The sequence below is a fragment of the Alosa sapidissima genome, chromosome 18 (assembly GCF_018492685.1).
Source record: "Alosa sapidissima isolate fAloSap1 chromosome 18, fAloSap1.pri, whole genome shotgun sequence".
In the NCBI taxonomy this organism is placed as follows: domain Eukaryota; kingdom Metazoa; phylum Chordata; class Actinopteri; order Clupeiformes; family Clupeidae; genus Alosa; species Alosa sapidissima.
In genome coordinates, this window is record NC_055974.1 from 7,503,533 (window position 1) to 7,531,435 (window position 27,903).

Here is a 27,903-nt window from a genome sequence, read left to right on the forward strand (position 1 = left end):
AGTCCTCGGGTGTTGTCTGACTGCATCTTCTCTCTCTCTCTCTCTCTCTCTCTCTTTACACCAGCTCATTCCAACACTAGCTCACACACAGACACCATACCCATCATCAAACAGGGACTTATCAAATGTGGGAAATTGAATCCAAAGAGAGTTAATTAATTGTAAATTAATTGTAAAATACCCCCCCCCCCCCCCCCACCCCGTCTTCTTTATGTCCACTGTAGTCATCATCATCAAACCCCTTTCCCACCGCTAGTTCTCCCTCTCTGACCCCTCTGCTCCCTGGACTCCTCCCTCACCGCTGCCCTCGCCCTGCTCCTGACCCTTCAACCTTGACCTTTGCTCCCCCGCAGGTGACGGACGAGGCGGAGCTGGAGGCGCTGTGTGCGGAGATCGCGTCCCAGAACCACTCGTCCGGCGAGAGTCCCGACTCGCCCAGCAGGCCCTGCTGCACCTTCACCTACATCACCATGACCGGGGAGGAGGTGGAGCTGTGTTCCGGTGGACGCCACCTGGCGGTCAGGTACGGAAGTGATGTGGACTTGGAGAAGTGTGGTGCCACCTTTATGCGTTTGCTGACCTTAAGGGTCATCAGTAAATAAACTTTAAACATTTTGTTTTTATGCTAATGTAATGTTGATTGCTATTTTTGTAAGTCGCTTTGGACAAAAATGTCTGCCAAGAAACATAAACATATATTATGCCCAATATAAGTTTGCTTGTAGTTTTATTAACCAATGAGAGTGTATGTGTCTGGGGAACTCACTACTAGTATTTTGTTTCTCTGTGTGTGTGTGTGTGTGTCTGTCTGTCTGTGGTGTGTGTGTGTGTGTGTGTGTGTGTGTGTGTGTTTGTGTGTGTCTGTGTCTGTCTGTGTGTGTCTGTGTCTGTCTGTGTGTGTGTGTGTGTCTGTGTGTGTGTGTGTGTCTGTCTGTGTGTCTGTGTGTGTGTGTGTCTGTCTGTGCGTGTGTGTGTGTGTGTCTGTGTGTCTGTCTGTGTGTGTGTGTGTGTGTCTGTGTGTGTGTGTGTGTGTGTGTGTGTGTGTGTGTCTGTCTGTCTGTCTGTCTGTCTGTCTGTGTGTCTGTGTGTGTGTGTGTGTGTGTCTGTCTGTGCGTGTGTGTGTGTGTGTCTGTCTGTCTGTGTGTGGTGTGTGATGTGTGTGTGTGTGTCTGTGTGTGTGTGTGTGTCGTGTGTGTGTGTGTGTCTGTATGTGTGTGTGTGTGTGTGTGCTCTCCAGCTGGGAGAATAAGGACGTGTATGCGCGGGCGGTGCGTGCGCTGCGTCTGCGGGAGCTGCAGAATGCGGAGTGCATGGCGGCGGTGCGGGCGGGCCTCAGCTCCATCATCCCCCTGCAGCTGCTCACCATGCTCAGCCCGCTGGAGATGGAGCTGCGCACCTGCGGCCTGCCCTACATCAACCTGGAGTTCCTCAAGGTGAGCCCTCAGCAGCCCACTCGCCTCGCCTGTATCTTATTTATATCGATAAACATAGTGTTTCATGGTAAGTATGGTGTTTAATATTGTGCCTTTCCTTATATTTCCAAGAGTTTCACCATCACAAAGCTCTGTTACATTATTAGTGTGTTGAGCACTACAGGGTACTTGCTTATTCCATGGAACAGTTGCTTCCATTTTTCCATTAAAGAAGAAATCCGGCCGATTTTTTTCATGGATCTTGATGGCTAGACGTCACAGAGTACTGTCGATAGGAAAAATAATGACCAATATCGGTGCTACCGAACTGGAGTAGCTGCAGCTAATAGCCAGTACTTCCATTGAGCTACAATGCTAGGTCTGGGGGCATCATCTAAAAGTGCCTTTTTCCTATCGACAGTATTTGGCGGCGTCTAGCGATCAAGATCCATCTATAAATCGTCCAGATTTCTCCTTTAAGTGAATGCATGCGGACACCCCCAGTCACCGATGCCCCAGTGTGCTTGTTCAGATCTGCGTAAGAATCTTGTGTAATTGTCTCATTGAATGGCATGGTGCCTATCTCCATGGCATCTCACCTGTCCCCCCCAGCCATCTGAGTGAAAGGAGTGCGTACCAACGTTCACAGTGTACAACGTTCACCTCTGGAACATATTCTCTCTGGCTCCCCCTCTTTTACAACTCAACAGCCACACTATCAGATCATACCAGGCGCTTATCAAGTCAAGTCAAGTCAAGTGTGAGCCTGAGGAGAGTTATCAAACATCGGCCAGAGAATTCTCCTGTCACCCAAGTCACCGTGAAACTAGTTCATAAAAGATTGGTCAAGGAGACAAAGGTAGACCAAGGAAGTGTGAGTCCTGAAGAGGATTACCGTTAGAGTACATGCAGGGCAATGGCCTGATAACCGGTCCATTAGCACGCACAGTTATGTACAGTATTTATGACTCTCTTTGGTTCAAACCAGTCTTTTCTACATAGCAATAGCAACCTATTGCTCTATCTCCTATCACTCTCTCAACCTTTCTTGAACACGCCGGATAGCTATTTTTATATTTCTATGTACTCACTGAACCAACCAGTACTGCCTGGAAATTGATGATTTAGCTGTTTGCATCTTTCTTACCTGATGAGCCACAGGAACAACAAAGTTGTCATATATAATAGATATATAATGTTAGAATAATATATTAATATAAACACAATTTAGTTTATAATAAACACATTATTTGAGCTTAACCCCCGACCCCCCTCTCCTCAGGCTCACACCATGTACCAGGTGGGTCTGATGGAGACGGACCAGCACATCGAGTATTTCTGGACGGCTCTGGAGATGTTCACCCAGGAGGAGCTGTGCAAGTTCATCAAGTTTGCCTGCAACCAGGAGCGCATCCCCTTCACCTGCCCTTGCAAGGACGGCGGCCCTGACACTGCCCACGTGCCCCCCTACCCCATGAAAATCGCCCCTCCTGATGGTGCCGTCGGTGAGTCTGTGTGTGTGTTTGTGTGAGGGAGAGAGATTAAGAGCAAGTACATGTGTATCTCTGTGTGTCTGCCTATCTGTGTTTTATGGAGCTTATGGGGTTTTAGCTAGCTTGACTCTCCAGTTATACAGTATGTGAGTGGCAAGTGATTGGGATAGTTTTATGTGTGTATATATTTAAATATGTTCCATCCACAATGCTTACTCGTCCTTACACACACACACACACACACACACACACACACACACACACACAGCCCTATTCGGCACTATCTCGTCCCATTGCACGTTTTGTGCTCTCCTCCACTATCAGCTGGTAAGAACACCCGCTGCAGTGTCATCACACAGCTCAAAGTGTCCCTCGTTTTAGCAGTTAGCTATCTGCACCACAGAGCCTCGTATTGTACTTTAAAGGAGATGTGAGTTTTTCCTTTCAAGGAAGGAAATCTTGAGACTGTTTATCAGCTGGGCAGTGCACTGCAGTAACATGCAGACTAAGTGAAGAAACAAGGGCTTACATAAAATTACTGTATGTGAATTGTGAAGACATTCAGCTGAACAAAAAGAAGATACTGTTTCATGGTCCAGGACACTTAGACGTTAAAAGTTAATGCATGGTTGCAGCCGGTACAGAAGCTGTCCGCAATTCTAATCCAGTTTGCAAGCACAATAATAGAGTGGTTAAGCTCAATTTCTTTTATAAAAATTGATTGTTTTATGATAAAAGCATCAAATTTGGTAGAGAAACTCACAATGGGGTCTGATCAGATTTAGAATCGTAGGTGCCTCAGATTTTTCTAAATGGATTGATGGAAATAAATATGGATTTTATCAAGTGGAAAAGGATAGAAAACAGAAACTGATACAGTAATAAGTTATCTTGATGTTGATGTTGATTGTGTATTTATTCAATTTAATATATTCATATAAAAACACACGAGAGAGAGAGGGGGGGAGAGAGAGAAAGTGGCAGATTCCAGCTGCCTTGTCATTGTTAATAATTGATATCTCCTTTTTGATATAAGAAACTTTTGAAGGCAGTAAAAATAAGACTAGAGGAGATTCCGGAGTTATCTGGTTCTCACTACTAACCATTTATAAACTGTGAGCGTGGCTGTTTAATTTATTAAGTAAAACTAGCCGACGAGACAATTATCATTGCCTCAATGCACCGTCAGGTGTCACATAGTCACCACAATGACATCAATAAATGGTAAGGTGTTAGGTGTGTTTGAATTCCCTTGTAGCATTCCCTTCTACATTCCACATTAAGGAGAAGCTCACGTCGTCTAAATAACCATTCGAATTCCTCATTAGCAGCATACTTGAGGTTGAAGATATTTAGGCACATCAAGTTTGTTACTACACACACGAACTTCAAGATACATAGCCTTATGATTCTCTTAATTCTCTATAATTATGCACTGGACTTGAATTAGGGTTTCAATTATTATGTGTTTTGTACAATATCTTTGCCTGAGGATCCTAACTGTATTCAAAGATTGTGTGAAATTGAAGAGCCCGTATGATTTTAAAGCAGTCATCCTCAGTATTTCTTCCATGTGAAATCCACACTGACAAAATATGTCCGTTGGACCCTATACCAACCGACCTACTTCAGTCTATTAGCCCTACCATCACACCAGCTATCTAGCATGTGATAAATGCTAGATACTTTATTAGTGTAGAAGTTGCGTTTAGAGTGAAATGTGCTTATTTTTTGTGTTGAGATTGAATTGTTATGGTGATTTTGTGTGTGTGTGTGTGTGTTCATCAGGCTCGCCGGATTCGCGCTACATCCGCGTGGAGACCTGCATGTTCATGGTGAAGCTGCCACAGTACTCCTCTCTGGACGTGATGCTGGAGAAGCTCCGTTACGCCATCCACTACCGCGAGGACCCCCTCAGTGGCTAACCTCAACCCCCCACCCCCCCTCTCTTACCCCCTCACCCACCCTCCCATCACACCTACACCCACACCCTCATCCTCTCCCACCAACAGGACTCTATACGGCCCCCGACGAGGAGGCAACAGAAGTGCAGTCTACTGGAGTCTTTACTGTTTCTTGCGTTTGTTCCCTCGCTCCTGCTGTTTCCCTTATACCAAAACTGGACGCGACCAAATGGCTGGATTGATATCGGACTGTTCTTCTCTCTCATCTGATGAATCTTCTCAGCTCAGCTCAAGGAGGTGGATAAGGAAAGAAAGATAACGCCACCGTCTGTTACTCTATCGCTATTTTTTTTTTTTTTTAATCCACCTCTTCTCCCTTTGTTCTTTCTTCCCTCTCTTTTTTTCGCCCTCCGACCTGACTCCCCCCTCTCTGTCGCTCTCAACAATTTTATTTGCGTCAGGCCTTTTTATTCAGTGCAATGTTGATTCTCAGCTTTAAATGCAGGAGTGGGGGGGCTGTTGACATGCCTATTTTACAGCCAGTATACTGCAGTGCAAAGGCCAGAAACAGGGGATGGATTGAGGTGGAGAACTGACCGCGTGATGGAGTGCCTATTGGGGAAGAGGCTTTGGCAGTGGGCCTTTTGCCATGGGTTTAAACCCCACACAACCCAGAGGAACTTTGTCCCGCTAAGCACTGGCTTTTGCGACTCTGACTACAGCATGTGGACTAGATGTATAAGACCCTGTACAGAACCAGCTCTCCGAGGTGTGCCGCTTCAGGACAAAACTATCTGCCTATATTGAAAGGGTGCATATATTTTATTCATCTATACAGAGGGTATATAAGAAATGTACAAAGAGAAGTTATAGTAATATATTCTGTTGCTACTTGAGTTGTTATAATTTTTTTTTTCTTTTTGTTTTACATTTTTTCTTTTACTGGTCGCTGCAGCTGTGAAGAGATTTTTAGCCCAAGCCGGCCCTGCTGAGTCAACGTAGTGTTGCCAGATAACTTTTGCCTCTGAACTGTCTGACGGAGGTTGCCAGGTTCAGTCCTGCTCAGGCCCTTTTCCAAGGGCGGGGGGGGGGGGGGGGGGGCATGGTTGGAGTGGAGTGGGGTTGGGGGTGGGGTGGGGTGGGGACGGGGGGGGTGGTATCAGTTTGCCGGATCTGCCTCAGTTGGATTTCTAGATCAGTGTTGTGCTGCTGCCCTAGGAGAGAAGAGTTCTTCCTGGTCACGTGCTGCTGGACACGGGCGCACCGACCTCCCCCTCCCTCCTGAAACACTTGAACTGAACGGGCCTCACGCACACTTCAGGCCGGGACATGGGGAGGGGGGGGGGGGTGCCTTTTTAACTTTTCTTTCTTTCTTGAAAACCAAAATATTTAGGTGTTTAAATAATTACACATGTTAAAACGCTTCTGTGTTTAAAGTGTGTGTGTGGGGGGGGGGGTGTTTGCACTTTTTTCTCATTTCACATTTTTTCCTAACCCCGGGTAAAGAGAAAAATATATATTAAGGTTTTATTTTTCAATTTAATGTTTTTTTTGTTGGAGTTCTGTTCTTTTTCCCCCTTTTGTTTGGAGCACCAGATAAACAGTAATATACGGCTTTAAACTATTGTATCGCGAAAAAGGATTTTACCATTCACTCTTATACTCTTGGTAAAAAGCATTTGTGCTGAGTCCCAGTGGAGATGTCTCAACCTGGAGGAGACCACTGGCGCTGACCAAAGGTGTCCAGCGAATCCCCCTCTCAACCGACCCGGAGGAAAAGGGTTTTGGGGAATAGGGGGTAGCAATGCTGTCCACTCATCCCTGTTTTCGGAGTTTGAAAAGGTGATCTCAGTGGTCAGCCCTGGCTAGTTTGGATCCCCCCCTCCCACCTCCTCAACTGACTTTCTATCTCCATCTCTATCTCGCGCCCGTTCTCATCTCTCTCTCTCTCTCTCTCTCTCTCTCTCTCTCTCTCTCTCTCTCTCTCTCTCTCTCTCTCTCTCTCTCTGGCCCCGTACTGTATTACATGGGGTCACACAAGGAGAGGCCAAACAAACAAACAAAACAACAAAACAAAACAAAGGGACCTCTGCGCAAAGCCGTGAACCGATGAGTGGATGTGTGCTGTACATTTACTTGATATTTATTATAATTATTTATGGTTGCATTAACTTAAAATGTTTTTCCTGTCTTGCCTCTGCTCATCTGGAGTCCTGCGTGCCAACGGGCAAATGGACTGTATTGGAGGTAATTAAAGAACAAGAACAAAAAAAACACACAAACAAACATGGAAAGACAAAATGGAGTTCAGGAATTCTGTGTCACAACAATAAAGATGTCTTGTTGTAAGGCTGTCCTGTTTCCCTGAGTGTCTGATTAACAGCTATCCATTGTGGGTAGATTGTGCTAATTTCCTGCACAGCATGTTCCTTCCTGATTTATTTAGTGTGAATGTGTGTGCTGGGTGTGATGGACATGTTGTGTCCATCTTGGTTCAACTCAGTAGTCCCAGACTAAAGGGTTTTTCCCCCCAACTGACTCCGTGAGTGCTTGTTCCCGTTTCTCATCAGCATGTTATGTAAGACCTCAGTTGTTAACAAAGATAATGAAAAGGACTATGTCAGAAGTGTTAGGGGGGCCCCTCAAGGCTTTTCATGGTGCTGGGTTCTAAAGCAGGCCGGTTCTAGCTGGTAACAACCCACCACACCCCAACCCACCGTACCCCATGTTAGTTGCTCCCTATTTTAGACCCCCGTTTTTACTTTGCAAGTCACTGTCAAGCACGCTGTCCCTCACACCCTATATTTACAGTAGAGAGGTCACTGGATGGTATTCTAGGAATGTTTTTTTTTTTTTTTTTACTGCCCTGTCTGAGAGACACACATATATATATACACACACACACACACCAGCTGTCGTAATTTCTGCACTCCCTTCAGGGGCAGTCCCCTCTCAAGCAATCACTTTACAGGAATTGATGGCTTGGTTGTGGGCTTGGCTTCACGGGATCTCTGTGGCAGTGACCTATTGACCCAACACTGGAATTAATGCTCTCTCTGTAATTCAATTCCACACACTTTGGAATTGGACATTTTTGGAAATCTGATTCCACTGTGCTATCATGCAGGAAAATAATCCAGTTCATATTTAACTGGAGTGTTTTCATGTCAACATGAATAACCTAAATGTGTATGGCATCAAAGCTCATAGTATTATGTGTTATGAGTAAGCATTTAAAATATGATAAATCACTCCCATAAGCAGATGCAGAGTAGCTACCCAGTAACTACCAGATCATTGATCACATCTGGTGTTGTAAATTGACCCTTTGGCATTGGTAGGGATTTATCAGTTGAGGCATGACAGTAGTGAAGATAAATCTGTCAATCAAACTGTTCAAAACCATTCTACTGAGTTATCTTTAGAGCACAGTGGATTGTAAACATTGATCTCGAAACAGCAAATCATCACCATTATCCTGATCAGAAAAGAGATCTACATATATTTGTTTTTCATTGGATTTATTATTTAACTCGGGTATCCTGTTTACATACGTATTCAACCCCTATACATTAACATTTGTAAAAAGAACCCCTTTGATGGTAACAAACCTAATTAATTTGATGTGAGACCCTACCAGCTTTTTATATTGTTCGGTTGTATTTTCCACCAGTTTCTCTTTGTAGAATTTATACAAAATGTCTAGGTTGACGGATAATGGTCTTGCATTGTAGTGCTAAAGACTATTAGTTGATTTTTATTTTATTTATTTTTTAGCAGGGCTTTGACTCATTCTAGAATAGTCCCTTTACAGTTAATGAGCCGCTCCAATTGCGCCTCATGCAATGGTTAGATTTACATTACATGTAGTGTTTTGGGGATTGGCCAAAAAGGTCTATTTCAATGCCCTGTGACCACAAAACCTTTCCCAATATCTTCAGCACAATCCAAAATGCTTTAATGTGGATCTTTTAAATGATTATGTCCCTTTGCCATCCTCCACTGTAATCCAGTTGGGATATGGGATAGCTCTTATGATCAACCCCTATCAGCACCTCAGTTTTATCTGCTGAACTCTGTAGTTTTTGGGGTAATGGCTGGACTGTGGTGGCTTCTGTCCCTAGTTAATATCATCCTCTGGGAGTCCACCTTTTCTATAAAGCATTTGGGTGGTGTGTCGCAACTTCTACCTTGGGCTGGGTGTACTGTTCAATTGGACATAGGAAATCACTTGCAATGTCAGAAAAAAAATTCTGTATTTTCCTTAAAATCATTTGAATCACTTTGTCTTTTTGATCTTCACTTCTGTTCTGTTATAATTATAGCCAGTTAAGGTCAAATAAGTGGCGCCTCTGTACTGTTCTGTACTGTAAGAATAATTTGTCATCTAGAACTCAAAATAATGGCGCTCTAAGCGATGTTGGATAACATCACTTCTGTTGACGTTCAAATAAAACAGAGCTAGCTCCCTCCGCCTCCCTCCCGTGCAATTGAAACTCCTAAACGCACATCTCAACATTGACAGGCTCTAACAATTTATGTTTTTATGGTCCAGGCTGGACCAGGTTGTTTTTGTTGCCGCTTTTGGAGCCTGGGCTGTCCACAGAAACCACATTTTTTTACAGTGTATTCAGGGCACAGGCAGCTAGCGGATGGTGAGGTGATGTTTGCTGTATGTGACAAATGTTTCAGCTTAGAAATGGCGTAACATCACTTAGAGCGCCTTTAATTCCCTATGCAAATCGCACATGATTGATTAATAGATGTATTCATTTTTAATCTTAACCAGAAGAAATACTCTTGAAAATCATAGAAAATATTAATGTTCATAATAATAGCACTGATTGAACAAATATGTTGGTATATTTTTAAAGTTTTGAAAATGGTGAAGAATTTCAAAGGGGTTGAATACTTTTGCAACCATCTGTACGCAGTTTCATTCAGCCTGACTCCTACTGTAGTTGTTAACCATTTTGTCAAGATACCATACTTGCCACGCAACACCTGTGTCACTATTGGCAGCATGTAATTATGAGGCCCTTAATTCTTTTTTTTATGTTATACAAACAAATGTCCTAGTCCTGCTAGTCAATCATCTAAGTGCAAACAACCTTATGTAGCCAGTTATTTTTAGTTTATCACAATATTTTTGTAAAGCTTTGTCAAATGTACTAGATTTCCTTGCTATCAGGTGTTCTCAATCTCCCCTGATAAGAAGGGACTGTTACGTGGTCAACCTGCTTACGCACACATTTAAGGCTCTTATACTCTAACCTTCCCTTCATCCTAAGAATGGGGTAATTTCCCTTTATTAATCATCTAAAGGTTTGACATTTTTTTCTTTAAATATGTTATTAATTCATACGAAGGGTAAAACCTTGCCTTATAGTTAATCTTACAGTCGGTCTTTGTATATGCAAAGCAAACCAAGCACATTTTTAAGAGCAGTATAATTTATTTATTTTTTTCCTTTTAAATAGAACATGTACAAAAATAGAGAGAAAGAACAGTACAGTAAAGCCCCATTCATTTCAGAGGCCGACACGTGCATTATAAAACATATCTACACACCTAAATATTTTTTGTGCAACTACACAAAACATTCAAAAAGATTATGAGCAGTCACATATAAGTCCAGTGAAAAAAAACATTAAATAATGTCAGTTAGCTATTTGATGTTAATCTTTCATACATCAACACACATCATCTTATAAAGCCATTTGATAGTGACAAAGTGTACATTTGTCCAGCCAGACAAAAAGCTGTTTCAAGAAGAGTAGGATGGTCACTTGGGGTCAAGTCAAGGGGCACAACATTTCTGGAATGATTTTGGGGGGTCAGTTGTCAGTCTTTGTTCCCAGAGAGTTAAGACAACAGGGTTTTTTTTTTTCCCCAGCTCTAGAAATTCATGCCCAGCTGTTTCTTGAAGAGGCGGAGCTGCTCCAGGCTGATGTTGTTGCCGCCACACACCACAACCACCACGGGACCCAGCTGCTGCGCCAGCTTGCCCTCCGACTGCAGCCGTCGGACAATGTCACAGTAGACGGCGGCCAGGGCTGCCCCGCAGGCCGGCTCCACCAACACCTTTTCATCGTCTGGACAGAGAGAGAGAGAGAGAGAGAGAGATGCTGTTAGATGCACCAGTGAATGGACATAGGTGTGGAAATATTGCTGAGTGGTCAGTTGGCAGCAATTATGGAAGTGGGTGGGACCAGATGATATTTTAGCAACTAATTTCACTAACGCCCACAGAATATGGTCAAAAGATATTTAACATTTTAATTTATGGAAGAAGTGGTCCTCCCTGTATCCTTTTTTTTTTGCCTGGGTATTTATTTCTACAGGCTTTGCACTTACCGACGAACCGCTCTGCTGCATGTACGGCTTCCTGGTCCGTGACGAGCATGGAGTAGACTGTGTGTTCTTTTACCAGCTTCATGGTCTGTGCAGAAACCCGGGTCAGGCCCAGCGTTGTGGCAATGCTGCAGAGAGAGAGCAGGATGGAGAGGTCAGAGGAAACATTTCTTCCAGTACAGAAAACGACCCTACTACGTTTGTGTGATTTGCTTTTAGTTGCTGGTCAAGGAAATGAGCTGTGCAACTGCTTCCTCTAACTTTAAGGTCTGACCGAGAAAAATAAGGTGACACATTGGGAGTTTATTTGAATGATGATGGCAGTCTTAAATGTGACATGTCACAGCCCTATACATATGCAAGCATGTGACATGCTAGACTTAGAACTCTGCCCATTATACACATTGGGGACCACTGACTTTTGTTCTTTTATCTCTGAAACGCAATAACATGTTTGTGACTATACCCTCTGTATTCCTTCTCACTGGTCCAGTGTGCGTTGTGACACGTGTGAGGTGTCCTCACCTGGTGATGCCTGGCAACGTGACGAGCTCTCCGGCCTTCATGGCGGCGTTCAGGCTGTGCGCCCCCACGGTCTCCATGGCGATGATGGGGACGTCGTCCCAGCCGGCACGCTGCAGGCCCATCACCACCCCGTTCAGGAGACCCCCACCCCCGACGGACAGAATGACCGCTCCCGGCTTCTCCTCCATCTCGGACTCCAGCTCCTTGACCAGGGACGTGTGGCCCTCCCTGCCAACACAGACAACAAGAACAGGTGAGTCTACGTCCAGAAACCTGATCACTTCATATCAATAACACATCGCCTCTGATTATTTCATATATATAACACATTGCCCCAGCAGTGTCAAGACTGACTGTTAAGTCAACTTTCACTTTCACTAATGCAAGGGTTGTTTTGTTAAAAAGAACCACACCAGTAAAAAAGTAAATGAAATGTATAAGACTTACAAAGGAAAAGCAAAAAAAAAAAAAAAACACTGATCCAGATACACTAAATGTAATCTATGTAACACTACAAATTGGCCCAAGCTATCTACAGGGGGTATCAGTGACGTCATGGAGGCAGTTTTTCTGCAGCTGTGCTTCACTCAGGGTAGTGAAAATACATTCTTCAGCAGAGTAATTTGTCTTCATGATTGTACTTGCACAATGTCACAATCCTCCCTTAACTGCACTTTAGGAAACCCCTTATCAATACTATATTAGCTATTATTACTATCTTCACCTCCCCTTATCTTTATGATGACTGACTCTATTGTACCAATGAGTACAATGCAGTAGGAGGTGTTTCAAAGTGCAGTGATACAGTATCTCATGTCAGTGTGTGAATGACAGATACAGATACAGTGGTCTGTATAAGCGCTCACCAAATAAGGGGATCGTCGAAGGGCGAGATGAAGACCCAGTCTGGGTTATTAGCTGCGAGCTGCTGGCCGTATTCAATGCTTTCATTAAGAGCCTGTACAATGGGAATACACAGAGCAACATTAGACACCTGGAAGCTTGCATTAGGAGCCTGTGTTTTTTCAGGCTAGTTTATTATCATAATCATGTTTGAGTCACTCTGAAGTATTTTTTTAGTTTGTTTAGTCAGATGCTTTGAATAAAACTGAGTTAAAGTGAAAGCATGTATGTCCATACATCACCAAATGCAACAGTGGCTTATTGTTCTTTTTGGTACTGAAATAACGTCAGCTGGCTGGCCATTACTCACTTTGCCGTGGATGATCACGTCTGCCCCCTCGTCCTTGAGCCTCTGGACTGTCTGGGCAGGGGTGACGCTGGGCACCACAATGGTAGCGGGCAACCCTAGTTTACGAGCAGAGTAGGCTGCTGCCATCCCAGCATTACCACCTGTGGTAACAGAGAAAGGAGATGATTATGACACAAGTCAGATATGGCCATTAGACAGTATACTCTGTAAAAGTGCCCACACTGTTGACTTTTTTTAGTTGACTTTTACTTTTGTTCTCTAAGCAATAAGCAGTTTTGTGAGTCCCAGCAGAGGCGGCCTCACCTGAGCAGCAGATGAACCTCATGCATCCTTGTTCTGCCCACTACAGGATGGAGAGAAGAGAAGAGAAGAGAAGAGAAGAGAAGGCAGTGAATCACAGCGCCACTCTTTTATTGGGGCTAATAAAACAACAGAGGCCCTACAGAGCTTAATAATCAATCCTTCAATCAATCCCCCTTTTTTGGGACTCAAATTCCAAAGTGTGCCCATGCCAACTACCTAGGCCATGGTGACTAAATCACCCGTCTCAAACTGGTCTGGACTAGTTGTTACTGGAACACACTGAACCAGTACACTCACCCCCCCTCCCCCCTCGCCCCTACCATCATGTCAACAGACTTGGGTCTTTTCATTACCCATTGCACATGCAACAGCCATTTGGTAAACAACCATGACTGATCCTACACTGTCACTTCAGGTCACTTAAAAACTAATAACCAAAAATCATAATTCTACATTTCAATTTCTATATTCCTTAACTTTCCACTTTGCAGTTTGTGATGTAACACATTGAATCCGCAGTGAGCAGGCAGCGGTAGTTGTCTCTTACCGTTTTGCACAGGTGTCCGATGCCTCTGATCTTGAATGAGCCGGTGGGCTGGGCGGAATCCAGCTTCAGGTAGATGGACGTGCCAGCCACCTTGGACAGGATCAAGCTCTCTCGCAGAGGAGTGACCACGTGAAGGGAGCGCTTGGTCTTCATGTTGTCAGGTAGATGAGTGGCACTCAACAAAAATTGCCCAAAGGAGTTTCTGTCAGAGGACGGAAGTGCCTAATTATTAAACATATGCAATGATGCAATGATGGCCTTTCTGATCCAGATATCTGAAGTTAGTAAAGATGGTTGTTATTTAGCAGTGAATGGAAGACTTGGTTATGACTGTTTAAAAAATGTTAAAGCTAAAAACAATATATACATTTCCAACTGGAATCCCGTGGTTAAAAAACAATTATTTTGCTATGCATTTGTTTGACCAACAAATATTTTTATCTAATAGACGCAGGAAATGAACAGTATCGAAAAATGGATGAGAAATGGTCTTACCTGACAAGTAGAACTCGGGATGAGCCTGAGCGCAAATATTCCGTTTCTTTTAAGTTTCCAATCCAGTGTGCCCCTCATCACAAACCCGTGGGTTTATATTGAGTCGTCCGAGTGCGAGTTAGTGCGACAGATGGAACTTGGACAACCAATCGTCTTCGGGACCGCTTCGCACACCTCCAGACCACGCCTCATTCCCTTTTGATGTCATAAGAAGTTCATGAGGTCGCCAAGGAACTGAGGGTCATCAGAATAAGGAATTTCCATCCCTTTGGCACAAAAGGTGCCTATTTCCATGAAATCTACGCTGAATCTATTGCGTTAGTGATCTAAAAATGACAAGAAATGCTAGATTAGGTTGCCTTTTCTTTGACCTAGGCCAATGAAATGGTGATGATCCGTAGTGATCCGTAGTAAGTTTATGGGAGGCAATGGCTTTACGGTTTTAGACTTTGCTGGATGTCGCTGGAATTTGAAAATAGTAGCCTAGTTGCAGGGTCGTGAAGTCTGTGAAAATGTGGGTTTAAAAGTGAAAAGGCTAGGCTACGCTTTCAGGACAGCAATAACCAACTAATTAAAGGAGATTGTTTTTTATCCATTAATCAATAAATAATAATAAAATGGTCGGCGTTCTGTAGCCTAAATGTTGTAAGTCATGTTTAAGACTAGAAATATTTTAAAATGTGATGTTCAAGTAATAGTTTGCAATACCTGGACATTACCAAAAGGGACGCTTCTATTTTGGCTCCGCACTACCAAAAGGGGGTCTAGACTGAGGAAGCGCAGACGGACGGCCTAGCGCAGCAAATGTCATGTTGACGACTCAAACCTGACTGATCCGGCTGGAGGTTGGGGGTGGGGGGCAGGCGTGAGAAGGTGGTTGTAAGAAAGATTTTCCTTAGACACACGATGTTCTAAGAGTGTGAATATTAGACGAACTTGACATACAATCAACAAATCTAGCCCAACCTGATGACTGCACACATTTTAAGAACTTGCAGACTTCAATGTTGAGAAATCTCTTAAGTGGTAGGCCTATGATGTAACGTCTTGGCACAGCCTAATGAATAGGCTATCATTGCCCATTCCATTTATTGGCTAAACTAGCCTAACTAACTTTTGTATAAATTTGGCGATGCAGAACGAACCCAGATAGCAAACATACACTGGGACGGAACTGGGCCACACCTACCACAACGTCCGGCACGGATCTGCATAATGGACCTGATCCGGCGTCCAAACGCACATCGGTCCAAAATTGGTCTGGGTCCGTTTGACGGATCTGGTGCCAATAAGGGCTAAACTGGCCCAGTTCCGTATGATAGTCTGTGTTACTGACGTGTTCCAGGTCTGCTTATCATATGCAATACGGGTCCGCTTATTGTGTGTGGTACGGACCCGTTTATCAGATATCAGCCGGCTTTATTTTGAAATGTGATTGGTAATTAATTATCCTGAAAAATCTGACAATTTAGCAAACCGTCAATTTAGCAAACCAGCACCTTAATTAATTATTACAACCACCTGGTCTGCTGTGGAAAAAATGGTCCTTCGGCTCATATCCGTAATCCAGATTTGGGCCGAATCAGCGTTTTGTATTTTAAACGCATCTCCTGACTTCCAGTTGAGTTGCGGAAATCGAACCTGGGACAAATCTGTGAACCGGTGATAAAGCAGCATTGCTAGCAGAGCTGAAACCTCTATCAGGAGCAGATCCGGCCCACAGTCAGATACCGTATGACCGCTACAGACGGATCTAAAGGCCCAAAGGAAATTGCTATCTGGGACGTCAGTCTTTGTGCCTGATAACGATTATATTATGGGTATTGTGAATGATAAAATCAAATTACCCTATTGTGATAGGCTAACTGTGTACTTTGAAATGTAAAGTACACAATGCAAATGTTTTGGTTGTCCATGGCTGTATGTGCACAGAAACAGAACCCTTCTCGACTATATGCTATCAACGACGCGTGCGTCATTGTAGCTACGCGTTGAAAGCACATTTTGGTGAAAACCTGTTGCGTAAGTCTATGTTATTTTGCAAAAATATGAGCGCATAGCTCGATTGTCCATACTCCTACAATACTGAACCGTTTTCATTATTTGCGTTTGGTTGCATACGTTGCAAAAAGGTGGTTTCAGCTGTTCCTATTTCTGAAATCATTGCAAACATTAAAAAATAATAATAGTGCTTTTATAGTAATATTAACAAGGGTTCATACCATTGCGAAGTTGTTTCAGGTGGCAGGTGTAGGCTAGCTTAGAAATAAAATAACAGAATTAGAGTAGCCTAGCCTAATACAACACTACCATCTAGTGGTAATTTGATGGTTTTTCGTTGCACCCTCGCCTGTCCAAACAATATCGAATGTTTGGCCACACCACTGGTAAGAGTTGAGACATTATTTTTCACCTAAGTTGTGTGATTCGCTGAACTACCTTTTTTTTAACGAAATCGCACCGTACGTGCACACGGTAGGCCTAATGATTATCTGAATGATATATAAATTGGACTGTGTAAATAAATAAAAAAATATCCCATTTTATATTCGACGTCTCCAACTTTACGCGTCTTTGCGAGACTAGAAGCCTTATTAGACATTCTCTGCTAGAAGTGCATGTGGGTGGCGGCTCCAAAGCACATGACTGTCATTTAGGTCATGTGACTAGGCTGTTGCTGAGACTGTAAACATGGCGGCGCACTTGTCCTGTGGACGAGTAAATCTAAACATTTTAAGAGAAGCAGCGCGTAAAGAACTTCGAGAATTTTTGGACAAATGTGCGGGAAGCAAGGTATGACACTGAGCTGTAACTTTAGTATCTGAATGACTCGTTAGAGCTTGGAACATTCTTTTTTTATCGCTAGCATGTAGCACTAGCTGGTTGGTTGGCCACACAAATAACATTCTAAACCTGTTATGAACGATGAAGTCCCACAATAATCTTATCTAGACAACATGGCGAATGGTGAATTCTCGTTTTTTGAATTGTCTGATATGTTTGTGGAAGTGATCAGTTGACTTTCAGATCCGATGTTTGGGGAAGTGATCAGTTAACTTTCACTTCTCAGCCAATTTGTTAGATTAAATGAATAGATTGTCAATAATGCCATCACGTCACCAATTATTGTTTCTATTTCCTCAATGAATTTCTTTTTATTGTCCAAGTACATGCTCCTAATGTTGGCTAATAGGCTAATTATGCCAAGTCATGGAAGCAAAAGACTAGGCTCTGTTATGGACCCTTTCAACAAGGTAAACAAAAACAATGCTTGAACGTTCTATTTGGGCCCCAATCTACTTCCTCTGCATTAAGATAACATATGGAATGTTAAAAAGGAAGTCTTGTGGGGCCAACTATGATGCTGATAATGGAACTCTCTTGAAAGGGTCTACCTTTAATATGGTATGCAAAACAGATTTTCCTTCTTGTTTTTAGGCTATTGTATGGGACGAGTACTTGACGGGGCCTTTTGGATTGATTGCCCAGTATTCCCTACTGAAGGTAAGATGAAGTCTTTATATGTTACATATTCACAGCATTATAAGAGGAGAGCATTTCTGTAGACTATGGAACAAACACACACATAACCAACTCCCTCAACAGGAACATGAGGTGGAGAAGATGTTCACCCTTAAGAGTGGGAGGCTCCCGCCAGCTGATGTCAAAAACATTATCTTTTTTGTGCGGCCAAGACTGGAATTAATGGACATTATTGCAGAGAATGTCTTAAGGTTACCTATATTTGCCTTTCTCTCTCTCCTCATTCTACTACTTGGAATGTGTTGTAGGCTTTACTGTTACCTCGACCAGTTCTGAAGTTCTTTTGTTTATTGTAGTGAGGACAAAATGCAGCCTCCTCGTGAGTTCAACATTCTGTTTGTGCCGCGTCGGAGCATGCTCTGTGAACAGCGGCTGAAAGAGCAAGGGGTTCTGGGAGCTTTCACCAACATTGACGAGTACATCCTGGATCTCATCCCATATGACAGCGACCTCCTCTCCATGGAGTCCGAGAGTGCTTTTAGGGTTAGTAATGTAGGGGACAAACAGTGCTAGCCCATAATGGCATTTCAGTCAGTGATGAATGCCACTTCAAGTCATTCACCATATCTAATGCATTTAAATATTCTGTATCTTTGTTTTTTGCTCATTGTGATGTATTTTTTTCTTTTCTTTTAATCTGGTTATGATGTTACATCAAAACCTCTTTTTCTCCAGGAATGTTACTTGGAGAATGACCAGACCAGCTTGTACCACACAGCCAAAGGCCTTATGACCCTGCAGGCCCTCTATGGGACCATCCCTCAGATCTTTGGCAAAGGAGAATGTGCACGGGTAAGTGGACAAAGCACTGATGTTTACAACTGTGTCAGGTGAATGTCTCAAAGTAGTTCCCTCATGCAATTCAAGATTTCAGAATTCAAGAATTGGCCACCTGTTTTAACTTTTTAACTGCTACGTTTTGGTTTCCCGTTTGGAGAATTGGTTTCCTGTACCTGGATTGAGCCTAGTCTTGGACTAAGAGAAATTCAATGAAGATTTCCAATGAACTAGGAACTAGGTTTAATCCATGTGCAGGCAACAGGCCCATGGTGAGTGACCACAAATGTGCTGAGGCTCCCTCCTGTCCTCATGTTCCCCGGCAGCACGTGGCCAACATGATGCTGCGGATGAAGCGGGAGTTTGCGGGCAGCCAGACTCAGATCCTGCCCGTGTTCGACACTCTGCTTCTGCTGGACCGCAACGTGGACTTGCTCACGCCGCTTGCCACCCAGCTCACCTACGAGGGCCTCATCGATGAGATCTACGGCATCACCAATGGTACACACAGAACTACCGTGGCCAGTTGACCTCATGGATATCCCACTCAGTTTACTTTTCGGAGAATTAATCTCTCTCTATATTCTCTGTGTAATATAAAATGTACAGACATTTGAAATCTCTTACTGCAGAAGTTCTCCAGAGTTTTCACTTTATTAATAAAATTACAAAGCTAACATTCAACCAGTAGACACTATTGGTGGTTATGTGGTTAAATCTGTATGTAACATGCTACTGTACTGAAATTACAAAGCTGCTATCAACCAGTGTGTGGTTAAATTTGTATTTTATGTGTTGCTTTACTGGAATAGCCTAAAATAGCTTTGACTGGAATAGTGTATAGGCATTGTTAGAAGTCATAGACCCTCGCATGTATAGACAGCTGGGTCTTGACATTTTTCTTGATTTGGTTATATTTTCCTTCCTCCATCCCTGCTGGGCTCAGGCTATGTGAAGCTTCCCCCGGAAAAGTTTGCCCAAAAGAAGCAGGGTGAGGGGGCCAAGGACCTGCCCACCGAGCCCAAGAAGATGCCGCTCAACTCGGCCGAGGAGCTCTACGCCGAGATCCGGGACAAGAACTTCAACGCCGTGGGGGCAGCGCTGAGCAAGAAGGCCAAAATCATCTCGGCTGCATTCGAGGTGAGAGCCCCTGCCCTGTGCCTGACCTCTGTAGTGGGGCATTAAACATTAATTCAATCAGCCAAAGAGGACACATGTAACTCCTCTCCTAGTTACTCTCCATTGGCTCCCTATAGTAGCCAGAATTAAATTGAAATGTCTCACTTTGGCCTATAGGACACTGACTGGATCTGCTCCTTGTTATTTTAATTCAATGATCAGGACGTACATCCCCAACTGCTCACTGCGGTGTCTATTGTGTCGACCAGTCATAAACATTAGGTCAAATTCAAGACTTTTTTCCCTCAGTGGTTCTATGTTGGTGGAATGAGTTGCCCAGTGTTCTCCATTCCTGTGATAGTTTTGGGTCTTTTAAAGGAGAATTCCGGTGTGATATTGATCTAAAGTGTGTTGAAACATGATACAGAGTGTGAACATACGTCTCATAGCCCATCACGGCTTGTCCCCTGCACTCCAAAATCTGGCGCTAGTTAGCCGATGCTACCAACAGCTTTTTCAATGGTGGTGCTTCGGCATCGGGCTAGCCATGCAAATAAATCACTGTTTTACACCATTTACGAGGCTCAATGTATCTCCACACTTCATTGGTAGACTTCCGAGGGCCCTGACATTTAAAACGAGACATTGAGAACTTTGAAAAAGCACTGGTAGTTTACTTACAAGACGATTTATACAGACAGTACCTTCACGAAGTTTAGCGTTTGCAGCCATCTTGAATTTAGTCACGATAAGTCGAGCGACGAGTAAGAATGAACAGGTATGATAAGGGATCAGATTCCAAAAATAATTCTGTGGAAATGCATGGATTCCAGTTGCTGCTACTGGAAGAAACTGGAATCCATGCATTTCCACTGAATTATTTTTGGAATCTGATAGCAATATCACACCGGAATTCTCCTTTAAGAGGGGTCTAAAGATATATCTGTTCAACATGCACTTAGTTCTTTAAGCACTTCTTATGTGTTATGGTTTGTATAGTATTGTTTTATTTTCATTAGGCTGTTTAATTGATTCATTTGACATTGTTGTTTATTATTGATATTCTCCATAATGTAGTCTTACCATGCTATTGTTATTATATTATTGATTGAATGTACATTATTGTTTATTATTGCTATTTTCCCTTTTTTCATTGTTTATTTCATTAGGCTATTGATTGAATTGACATGGTTGTTTATTATTCTCCTTATTATAGTCTGACCAACATCTTAATTTGTTCCCTGTTAAATGTTAAGTATTATATTGTTTTGTATTTGTATTGTTTTATATTTGTATATTACGACGCTTTGGACAAAAGCGTAACCATAACTACCATAACCATTACACAAGGCCACATGCCATGTGGTGATGGTAGTTCAGTGGATAAGGACCTGGGTTTGCAAACATCAGCCTAATAAGTAAAGATAAGAAGATGCCAGGTTTCCTCAGTGAAGTTATGTTGTATCTGCTTTATGAAATGTCACCGATGAAACATCTTGACTTTGCCTTCTGCTGCTGGATTTGTATGTCTGGTTTTGTATATCTGAATGAACCAGGCAGTAACAGTGTCATATAGTTTAGTGTTAGTAGTTTCTAAAGTGTGTTAGACTTTCATAAGGCCTCTGAGAGCTTTTGACACATACTCTAATCATGTTTATGTTATCATGTTATCTCTTGAACAACAATGAGTCACCATTTTATGTTATCGCTTTAACCGGATATGTTAATGGTTTGGAAATGTTCTCTTCATTGATTGCCATTTTCACATCGTGTGTGTGTGAATCTGACTTTCACTTGTCCTACAACCTTTTCCTGTTCATTGTTAATTAATGTTAATGGCACTCATCTATTGCCATGGTAACAGCAAGCCTCAACAACGTAACAAGCCTTGATTTGAATCCATTTTTCCCCCTCCAAACCAGCTGGATGGGTTCTCCCTGGTGATAATTATCCAGGAGTTCTGTAGACGTTTGCCCTCAGCGCTAATTACCGCAATTATTCATTAAAAACTGTGTGAACGTCAATGAAGTAACAGGCATGTGCAGATGAATTCTGTTCCAGTAGTAGAGCAGTAGATCAGTGAAATGCATCAGGAGGTAGCTACAGTATCAACAGTGTTGTTGTGTGGTTCCTTTAAAAAAAGGGCAGAAATCATTCAGGGTAACTTGACCCATATACTATTGAGTTTCATATTTTGATTGTGTCACATACAAACAATTGCATGAAGCTTTCCTGAAAAATAGCAGGGAAGCTTTTCAGTGTAATGTGACCCACATAGTTAGATATTTATAATGACAAGTTAAAATTAGTTTTACCACGTCATTCGAGTCTGAGTAATCATGGCTCCTAAAATTCTATTTAAAGTACAAATGTCTTGCATTGAATGAAATGTTTCACCTGACCTCTGACCTCTATGGTGTCATTCTCCCCTTCCTCCTCCATCAGGGACGGCACAGTGCTAAGACTGTGGGCGAGATCAAGCAGTTTGTGTCCATGCTGCCCCACATGCAGGCAGACCGCACCTCACTGGCCAATCACACGTCCATCGCTGAGCTCATCAAGGATATCACCAGTGAGTTGAAGAACTGCTTGGCTTCTTTTCAGTATTCTTTCCATACTTCAGCTATACGTAAACACTTAGAAATGTTTGTTCGATTCCTCCATTCATAACCTCAAAATCGCATGCTTTTTCTCTCATCCACAGCATCTGAAGCATTTTTTGACAATTTAACAGTGGAGCAGGAGTTCATGACTGGCGTAGACACTGATAAGGTGGCATATCTCGTGTGTGTATGTGTGTGTGTCATCTGGTTTACAATGCATGTTAATGTGCTGCATTGGACTGTAATAAACTAGTTTGATTTTGTGCTGCTGGTGCTGACTCAGGTCAATACATACATTGAGGACTGCATTGCCCAGAAGGACCCTCTCCTCAAGATCCTGAGGCTGGTCTGCATGCAGTCTGTTTGCAACAATGGCCTCAAGCAGAAGGTGCTGGACTTCTACAAGAGGGAAATCCTGCAGGTAGAGTCAATATGGTGACCATTTCATCAAAGATTCACATTAACACACTTAGAATGGACCTAACTGGAGCCATTCAATTCTATTCTCCTCACAATTAACCAAAAAAACTACAGTTCTGACACGTGAATGCTGTTGTGTAACATTTCTTCTGGTGTGTTAACCCATTAAAAATATTTTTGCAGAGTTATGGCTATGAGCACCTCTTGACACTAAACAACTTGGAGAAGGTTGGCCTGCTGAAACCACAGACCAACACCAGGAACAACTACCCCACCATCCGCAAGACCCTCAAACTCTGGATGGAGGATGCCAATGAACAGGTGCATACACAAGACAGTGCAGATTGCCATGAATAGTTAAAAACTATTTTTAACCTAAAAACTATTGGTTTAGTAATCTGTCTGTGCGCTGTCTTGTTTTGTTCTGGACTTGACTGTGTGTCTGTCCCTTCCCCCAGAATCCCAACGACATCTCGTACGTGTACAGCGGCTACGCTCCCCTGAGCGTCCGCCTGACGCAGGTCTTGGCGCGGCCAGGCTGGAGGAGCATCGAGGAGGTGCTGAAAATGCTCCCGGGGCCGCACTTCGAGGAGAGACAGCAGCTGCCCCCGGGCCTGCACAAAAAACGTGAGTCTCATGAAACATGTCTGTGTGGCGAAATCGAATTTACACACATACATTTAGTCATCCAGAAAGGGGAAAATGTAGTGTTGCAGCAGAAACAATTCACATAGATGATAACAATGCACATAAGACATGAGATGTGCAAAACATTGTATAAACAAATATATTAAAACACATTGCAAACTACTATATAATAAATATTATACTATATAAAGATATTAGTATTACAGCAGTGGTGTAATAGTAAAATAATCTCACGGGTTTGAAAAGTGTTCAGAATAGGCAAATGGGAGTGGAAGTTGGCAGAGAATGAGTGACAAAAAGCAAAGGACAAACAGACGAGGAGAATGTGTACACAGTGAGGGAGGAGCAGATAAGGTCCTGTTACAGGGTGGTCATCTGTTGCTAGAGTAGACGGATGACCTCGTATTATTCCTGTCCAGATGTGAGCCTCCAGTGGCCATATGCTAGCAGCCGATAAGCACAGGTTTTGTTTGCTGTGTTGTCTCTGTTTTGTTTGGGGCAACACTGATTTACACAGAGCGTGTGTGTGTGTGTGTGTGTGTGTGTGTGTGTGTGTGTGTGTGTGTGTGTGTCTTCTGTATGAAGGTATATTGGGTGCAAAAGTGGCGAGCACATTTAACTGCAGATTTTGCATGTGCACACTAAAGTCATAAATGTGTAACAGTAAAGTTGAAGTTGTTAACACAAAATAGGGGCTACAGGTTCACAAATCCTTTTTACAGGTACACAAATCTAACCTGGCAATAGCCAGATGAATTTCGCTCCGCCTAGCTCCACTCATCCATCTGGAACCGATCCATTGAAGTGTTGCTTCAGAAGGCTGGGCCTAATCAAAAAATGCTTGCATATGATTGAATTAGCCACTTGTCCGTCATCTATTGACGTGCTACTTCAACCACTCACATCGAAGCCAACCCGTGACGCTAATAACAGACTCACAGTCGCTTCTACGCTATGTCACATCTATGAAACTCCCGCCCTGCGTCCTGATTGGCTAAACCATAAAGTTGGTTGGAGAAATCACTCTCAATGGAAGAGGTCCCAGATGGATGTGAGTGAAGCTAGGCGGAGCTAAGCGGAACGACATTCATCTGGCTAGGGTCAGGTCAACACAAATCCTGTGAGTCACAACTTTCAAGAGTCATGGACACTTGCTCCAATCTCTCCAGAATTTTATTAATGAGAAATTATTTCACAGATGCACAACTTCGGATGCATTAGTTCACATTTGGGTTTACAAATGCACGAATGTTGTGCATGTTCTCAGATTATGAAACACGGATGTGCAAATGTGTTTCGCACCAACTGCGCTGCAACGATTGGAGCAAAAGTGTCGAGTACATGACTCTTGAAAGTTGTGACTCACAGGATAGGATTTGTGTAACTGTAAAAAGGATTTGTGAACCCGTAGCCCCTATTTTGTGTTAATAAAAAAAAATATGTACAACTTCAACTTTACTGTTACACATTTATGACTTAGTGTGCACATGCAAAATCTGCAGTTAAATGTGCTCGCCACTTTTGCACCCAATATACCTTCATACTTCTGTCCCAATTTATATTGTGTGTCAGTGGTTTGGGATACGGCTGCACGATTTGGGGAAAATATCTCATTGTGATTTTTCTGACAGATTTTTCTGCTATTTGCGATATGATTTTTGAATGTCAGTGTCAAGATTCAGTTTAAGATTCCAAAATTAAACAGTTTAGCCTTTGCGATTAGATAATTGTGCAGCCCTAGTTTGTAGTATCATAAATGTATCTATTAAAGCATCCTTGGATGGTTGCCTTAAATGTGGTCACTGTATGCAGTAGTATAGATTCAGTAACCTGACATTTCAGACGTGGACATTACTCATTTGAATTATGCTTTATTTTAAACATATTGGATGGTCTTGTGTTAATTAAGTCTGTCCGTGGGCTTGTTGCAGCATGTGTTTTTAGCAATGAGAGAGGGTGATAATTAACAGACAAATCATTTGAAGTTGATGTCCTTAGTGAGAACAATAGCTGTTTGTCTGAACATGTTGTGTGTTTAGAGCTTGTGCACAGACATCACAGCATCAGCATCTATTTCAGTAGTCATTTATCTTGACTGGTCTTCTGACAATCATGTATGATTACCTTGCTTACTGTGTTCCAAACTGATGCCTGAGAAATCACAACATAAGTCTCACACATGCAATTTTGCTGCACTTTTAATATATTTATACTTGTATTTGATACAAATGTACAGTAGTATACATTGCTGTGTTGCTGCATGTAATGTTTGTACTGTTAAGAGTAGAAGTAGCAGTGGCTTTTGGCATGTTGAATAATTCAGTGATATTAAACATGCTGACAATCATTCCATGTTGTCCTAACCCTATTTGCGTCATCAGCAGTAAAGTTTATGTTATTATTTTGAGTGTTTCAGCGTGGCATACTGAATAGTTGGCCGGTGCACTCCGAGGAGTTGCGAGCCAAGCACAGACTTGGTGAGGCCTCTTGGTGTCTCCAACGCCATCCTCATGTTCTGGTCACTCTGCTTCTCAGGTCAGCAGGGCGAGAACCGGACCACGCTGGTGTTCTTCCTGGGGGGAGTGACCTATGCCGAGATTGCCGCCCTGCGTTTCCTCTCTCATATGGAGGACAGCGGAATGGAGTACATCATCGCCACCACCAAGCTCATCAACGGAACCAGCTGGATCAAGTCCCTCATGGACCGACCCGATCAGCAGGTCTGACGGGGACCAAAAGGACAAAAAAGGAAATAAAAATGTAAAAAGATAAATGAAGATGATGAGAAGGTGCAAAGGACGGTGATGGATTGCTCCAGCTTGACTCTTTGTGCCTGTCGGTGCAAGTAAATGGAACTTTCTGGAAAAAGAGATGTGAATTCATGTGAGATTATATTACCTAATATGACACTGTCTTTGTTTTTTTTTGTTTTTTTTTATGTACGTATGCTTATGTAATGTGTGCATGTGAGTGAGAGAGAGAAGTTTGAGAGCTAGGCTACTATGAATATTTAACATCTGCCTTTAACCATTCTGAATTGTTCTTACCTGTGAGTTAATTGACTAATAACAACTATAAAAGAAAGAACACCTGGTAAAACTTTGCCTTCATAGCATGCATATCAAATCGCCTTCGCCAAAGATTTTGGCAAAAGCTTGTTGAATACCAATTAAGATAACATTCTTAGGAAGACATGGAGCTCATCCATCTATGTCCATCCATAATGGTTATGCCATCAAGTTAATAAGTCTTACATGGACCAGAGCACATGAAGGAACAGGGAGAATAGAGAATCTGGAGCCATGTCCACTAGCCGTCAGCAGTCTGGCCCTGTGGAGAACCAATTAGCTGGCTAACAGGCCTCGAGAGCGGCCGATAATGGGCCTCCGCTGTCGGGCCCTAGCCAATCATAATCAGATGCTGGAGGACGCTGATTGAATTAAGAGGCCATTTGCTCCTTGTTCCGGTGGCTGAGACTGACCACGCTGTGGATAGGGGTTGGAGTGCTGCCTTTTTGCCGGTCAGATCGATGTTCTAGTCAGATGCAAAAGTCTTTGGGCATCAGCAGGGATCCAGGAGGGGGAATTGACATAAAGACAGGCGTTTTCCAAGAAAACCTAACAGACTTGGTGTGCTAAATTTAGATTAGGCCTACTCTTTTTAGTGTTTAACCTCTAAAACTTAAAGCAGTGCTGCAAACTATTTTTTATGATATTAAAGTATTTGAATACATAAGATATACATACGAATTATATAGACTACATAAATCAGTGAAAATATACTATATTGCTCTTGACATTGAGGATTAAAAGAATGGGCCTATGCTCTGCTGTTGACATATAAGCCTCCCAATATAGATATTAGATCCTCTCAAATCAACTGTTGTGCAATTGTAATCCTGATAAGTGCATGACATATCCGCCTGACTTAAAAAAAAAAAAAGTCTCAATAGAATTGGTAGCCCGCGGAGATGGGGATTAGTCTGTACAGGAGAGGAGTCAAACTAATGTGAAGATTTCCAGCGGAAAAGGCGGCAACAAGCTCCGCCTTAAGTGAGAAGAGCAGGTGCAGACGCGGTTTTGCTTCCATTAGCTAAGCCCCAGGGTTTTCTGGGTCTTGTGATCAATGTAATTGGCCCTGGTCACTCCTACTGTATGTAGACTACACAGGCAGCGTATGCGCGCATCACAGCGCTGCCATCCGTTTTTTCGAAAGGGCGTGAGTGGGAGCTCGCGCACAGGGCATCAAAACAATATTGGAGAGGATTTGACTACTCGCGTGAGTTGACCCATGTAATGTGTGAAGGTAGGCCTATGTGATCTAATTTCAGCTGTTACAGATTACCTTTTCAACTATTTTGACAGTAGCCTATGCAAAGTTCATGGGCAAAGGATGGTTTTGAAAAAGTTGTCAAAATAGACCAGTGTTATTTTTGAGTATTAGTGATGATTTTGTATAACTTGAACTTTATTTAACTTAGCCTAGGTCTCACAAAGACCTGGATTTGGATTACACTATGTGATCGTGTTTAAAAGATATGGCTATGC

General features: G+C 42.7%; 3 protein-coding genes across 14 annotated transcripts in view; 2 read left to right on the plus strand and 1 right to left on the minus strand.

Annotated features, from left to right (window-relative positions):
* The window catches only part of LOC121689321 (probable E3 ubiquitin-protein ligase HECTD4), a 70,821-nt gene extending 65,644 nt beyond the window's left edge, over nucleotides 1-5,177 (plus strand). For all 11 annotated transcript variants that reach the window (XM_042069024.1, XM_042069026.1, XM_042069029.1 and 8 more), the window contains 4 exons: nucleotides 354-523; nucleotides 1,238-1,433; nucleotides 2,695-2,917; nucleotides 4,694-5,177. In XM_042069024.1, the coding sequence (XP_041924958.1) occupies nucleotides 354-523; nucleotides 1,238-1,433; nucleotides 2,695-2,917; nucleotides 4,694-4,830 (726 nt within the window). In that variant the 3' untranslated portion in view covers nucleotides 4,831-5,177. The remainder of the gene's footprint in view (nucleotides 1-353; nucleotides 524-1,237; nucleotides 1,434-2,694; nucleotides 2,918-4,693) is intronic.
* Nucleotides 5,178-10,244: 5,067 nt separating this feature from the next.
* Nucleotides 10,245-14,412, minus strand: LOC121690463 (L-serine dehydratase/L-threonine deaminase-like). The gene is made up of 8 exons (XM_042071047.1): nucleotides 14,247-14,412; nucleotides 13,752-13,953; nucleotides 13,205-13,244; nucleotides 12,902-13,041; nucleotides 12,555-12,646; nucleotides 11,689-11,916; nucleotides 11,167-11,291; nucleotides 10,245-10,904 (listed from the first exon to the last, which is right to left on the minus strand). Exons 2-8 carry the CDS (start codon nucleotides 13,902-13,904, stop codon nucleotides 10,708-10,710), a joined length of 975 nt encoding a protein of 324 aa, XP_041926981.1. The 5' UTR covers nucleotides 13,905-13,953; nucleotides 14,247-14,412; the 3' UTR covers nucleotides 10,245-10,707.
* Nucleotides 14,413-16,872: 2,460 nt separating this feature from the next.
* On the plus strand, nucleotides 16,873-26,455 carry vps33a (VPS33A core subunit of CORVET and HOPS complexes). Of its 2 annotated transcripts, none has more exons than XM_042070628.1 (13): nucleotides 16,873-17,039; nucleotides 17,685-17,750; nucleotides 17,853-17,980; nucleotides 18,086-18,272; nucleotides 18,465-18,581; nucleotides 18,893-19,067; nucleotides 19,513-19,706; nucleotides 22,131-22,257; nucleotides 22,390-22,457; nucleotides 22,572-22,709; nucleotides 22,892-23,029; nucleotides 23,167-23,335; nucleotides 25,892-26,455. In XM_042070628.1, exons 1-13 carry the CDS (start codon nucleotides 16,938-16,940, stop codon nucleotides 26,080-26,082), a joined length of 1,800 nt encoding a protein of 599 aa, XP_041926562.1. In that variant the 5' UTR covers nucleotides 16,873-16,937; the 3' UTR covers nucleotides 26,083-26,455. The 2 variants fall into 2 exon arrangements, with proteins under 2 accessions (XP_041926562.1, XP_041926560.1); XM_042070626.1 differs by lacking the exon at nucleotides 16,873-17,039 and adding an exon at nucleotides 17,468-17,500.
* The last annotated feature ends 1,448 nt before the right edge of the window (nucleotides 26,456-27,903 follow it).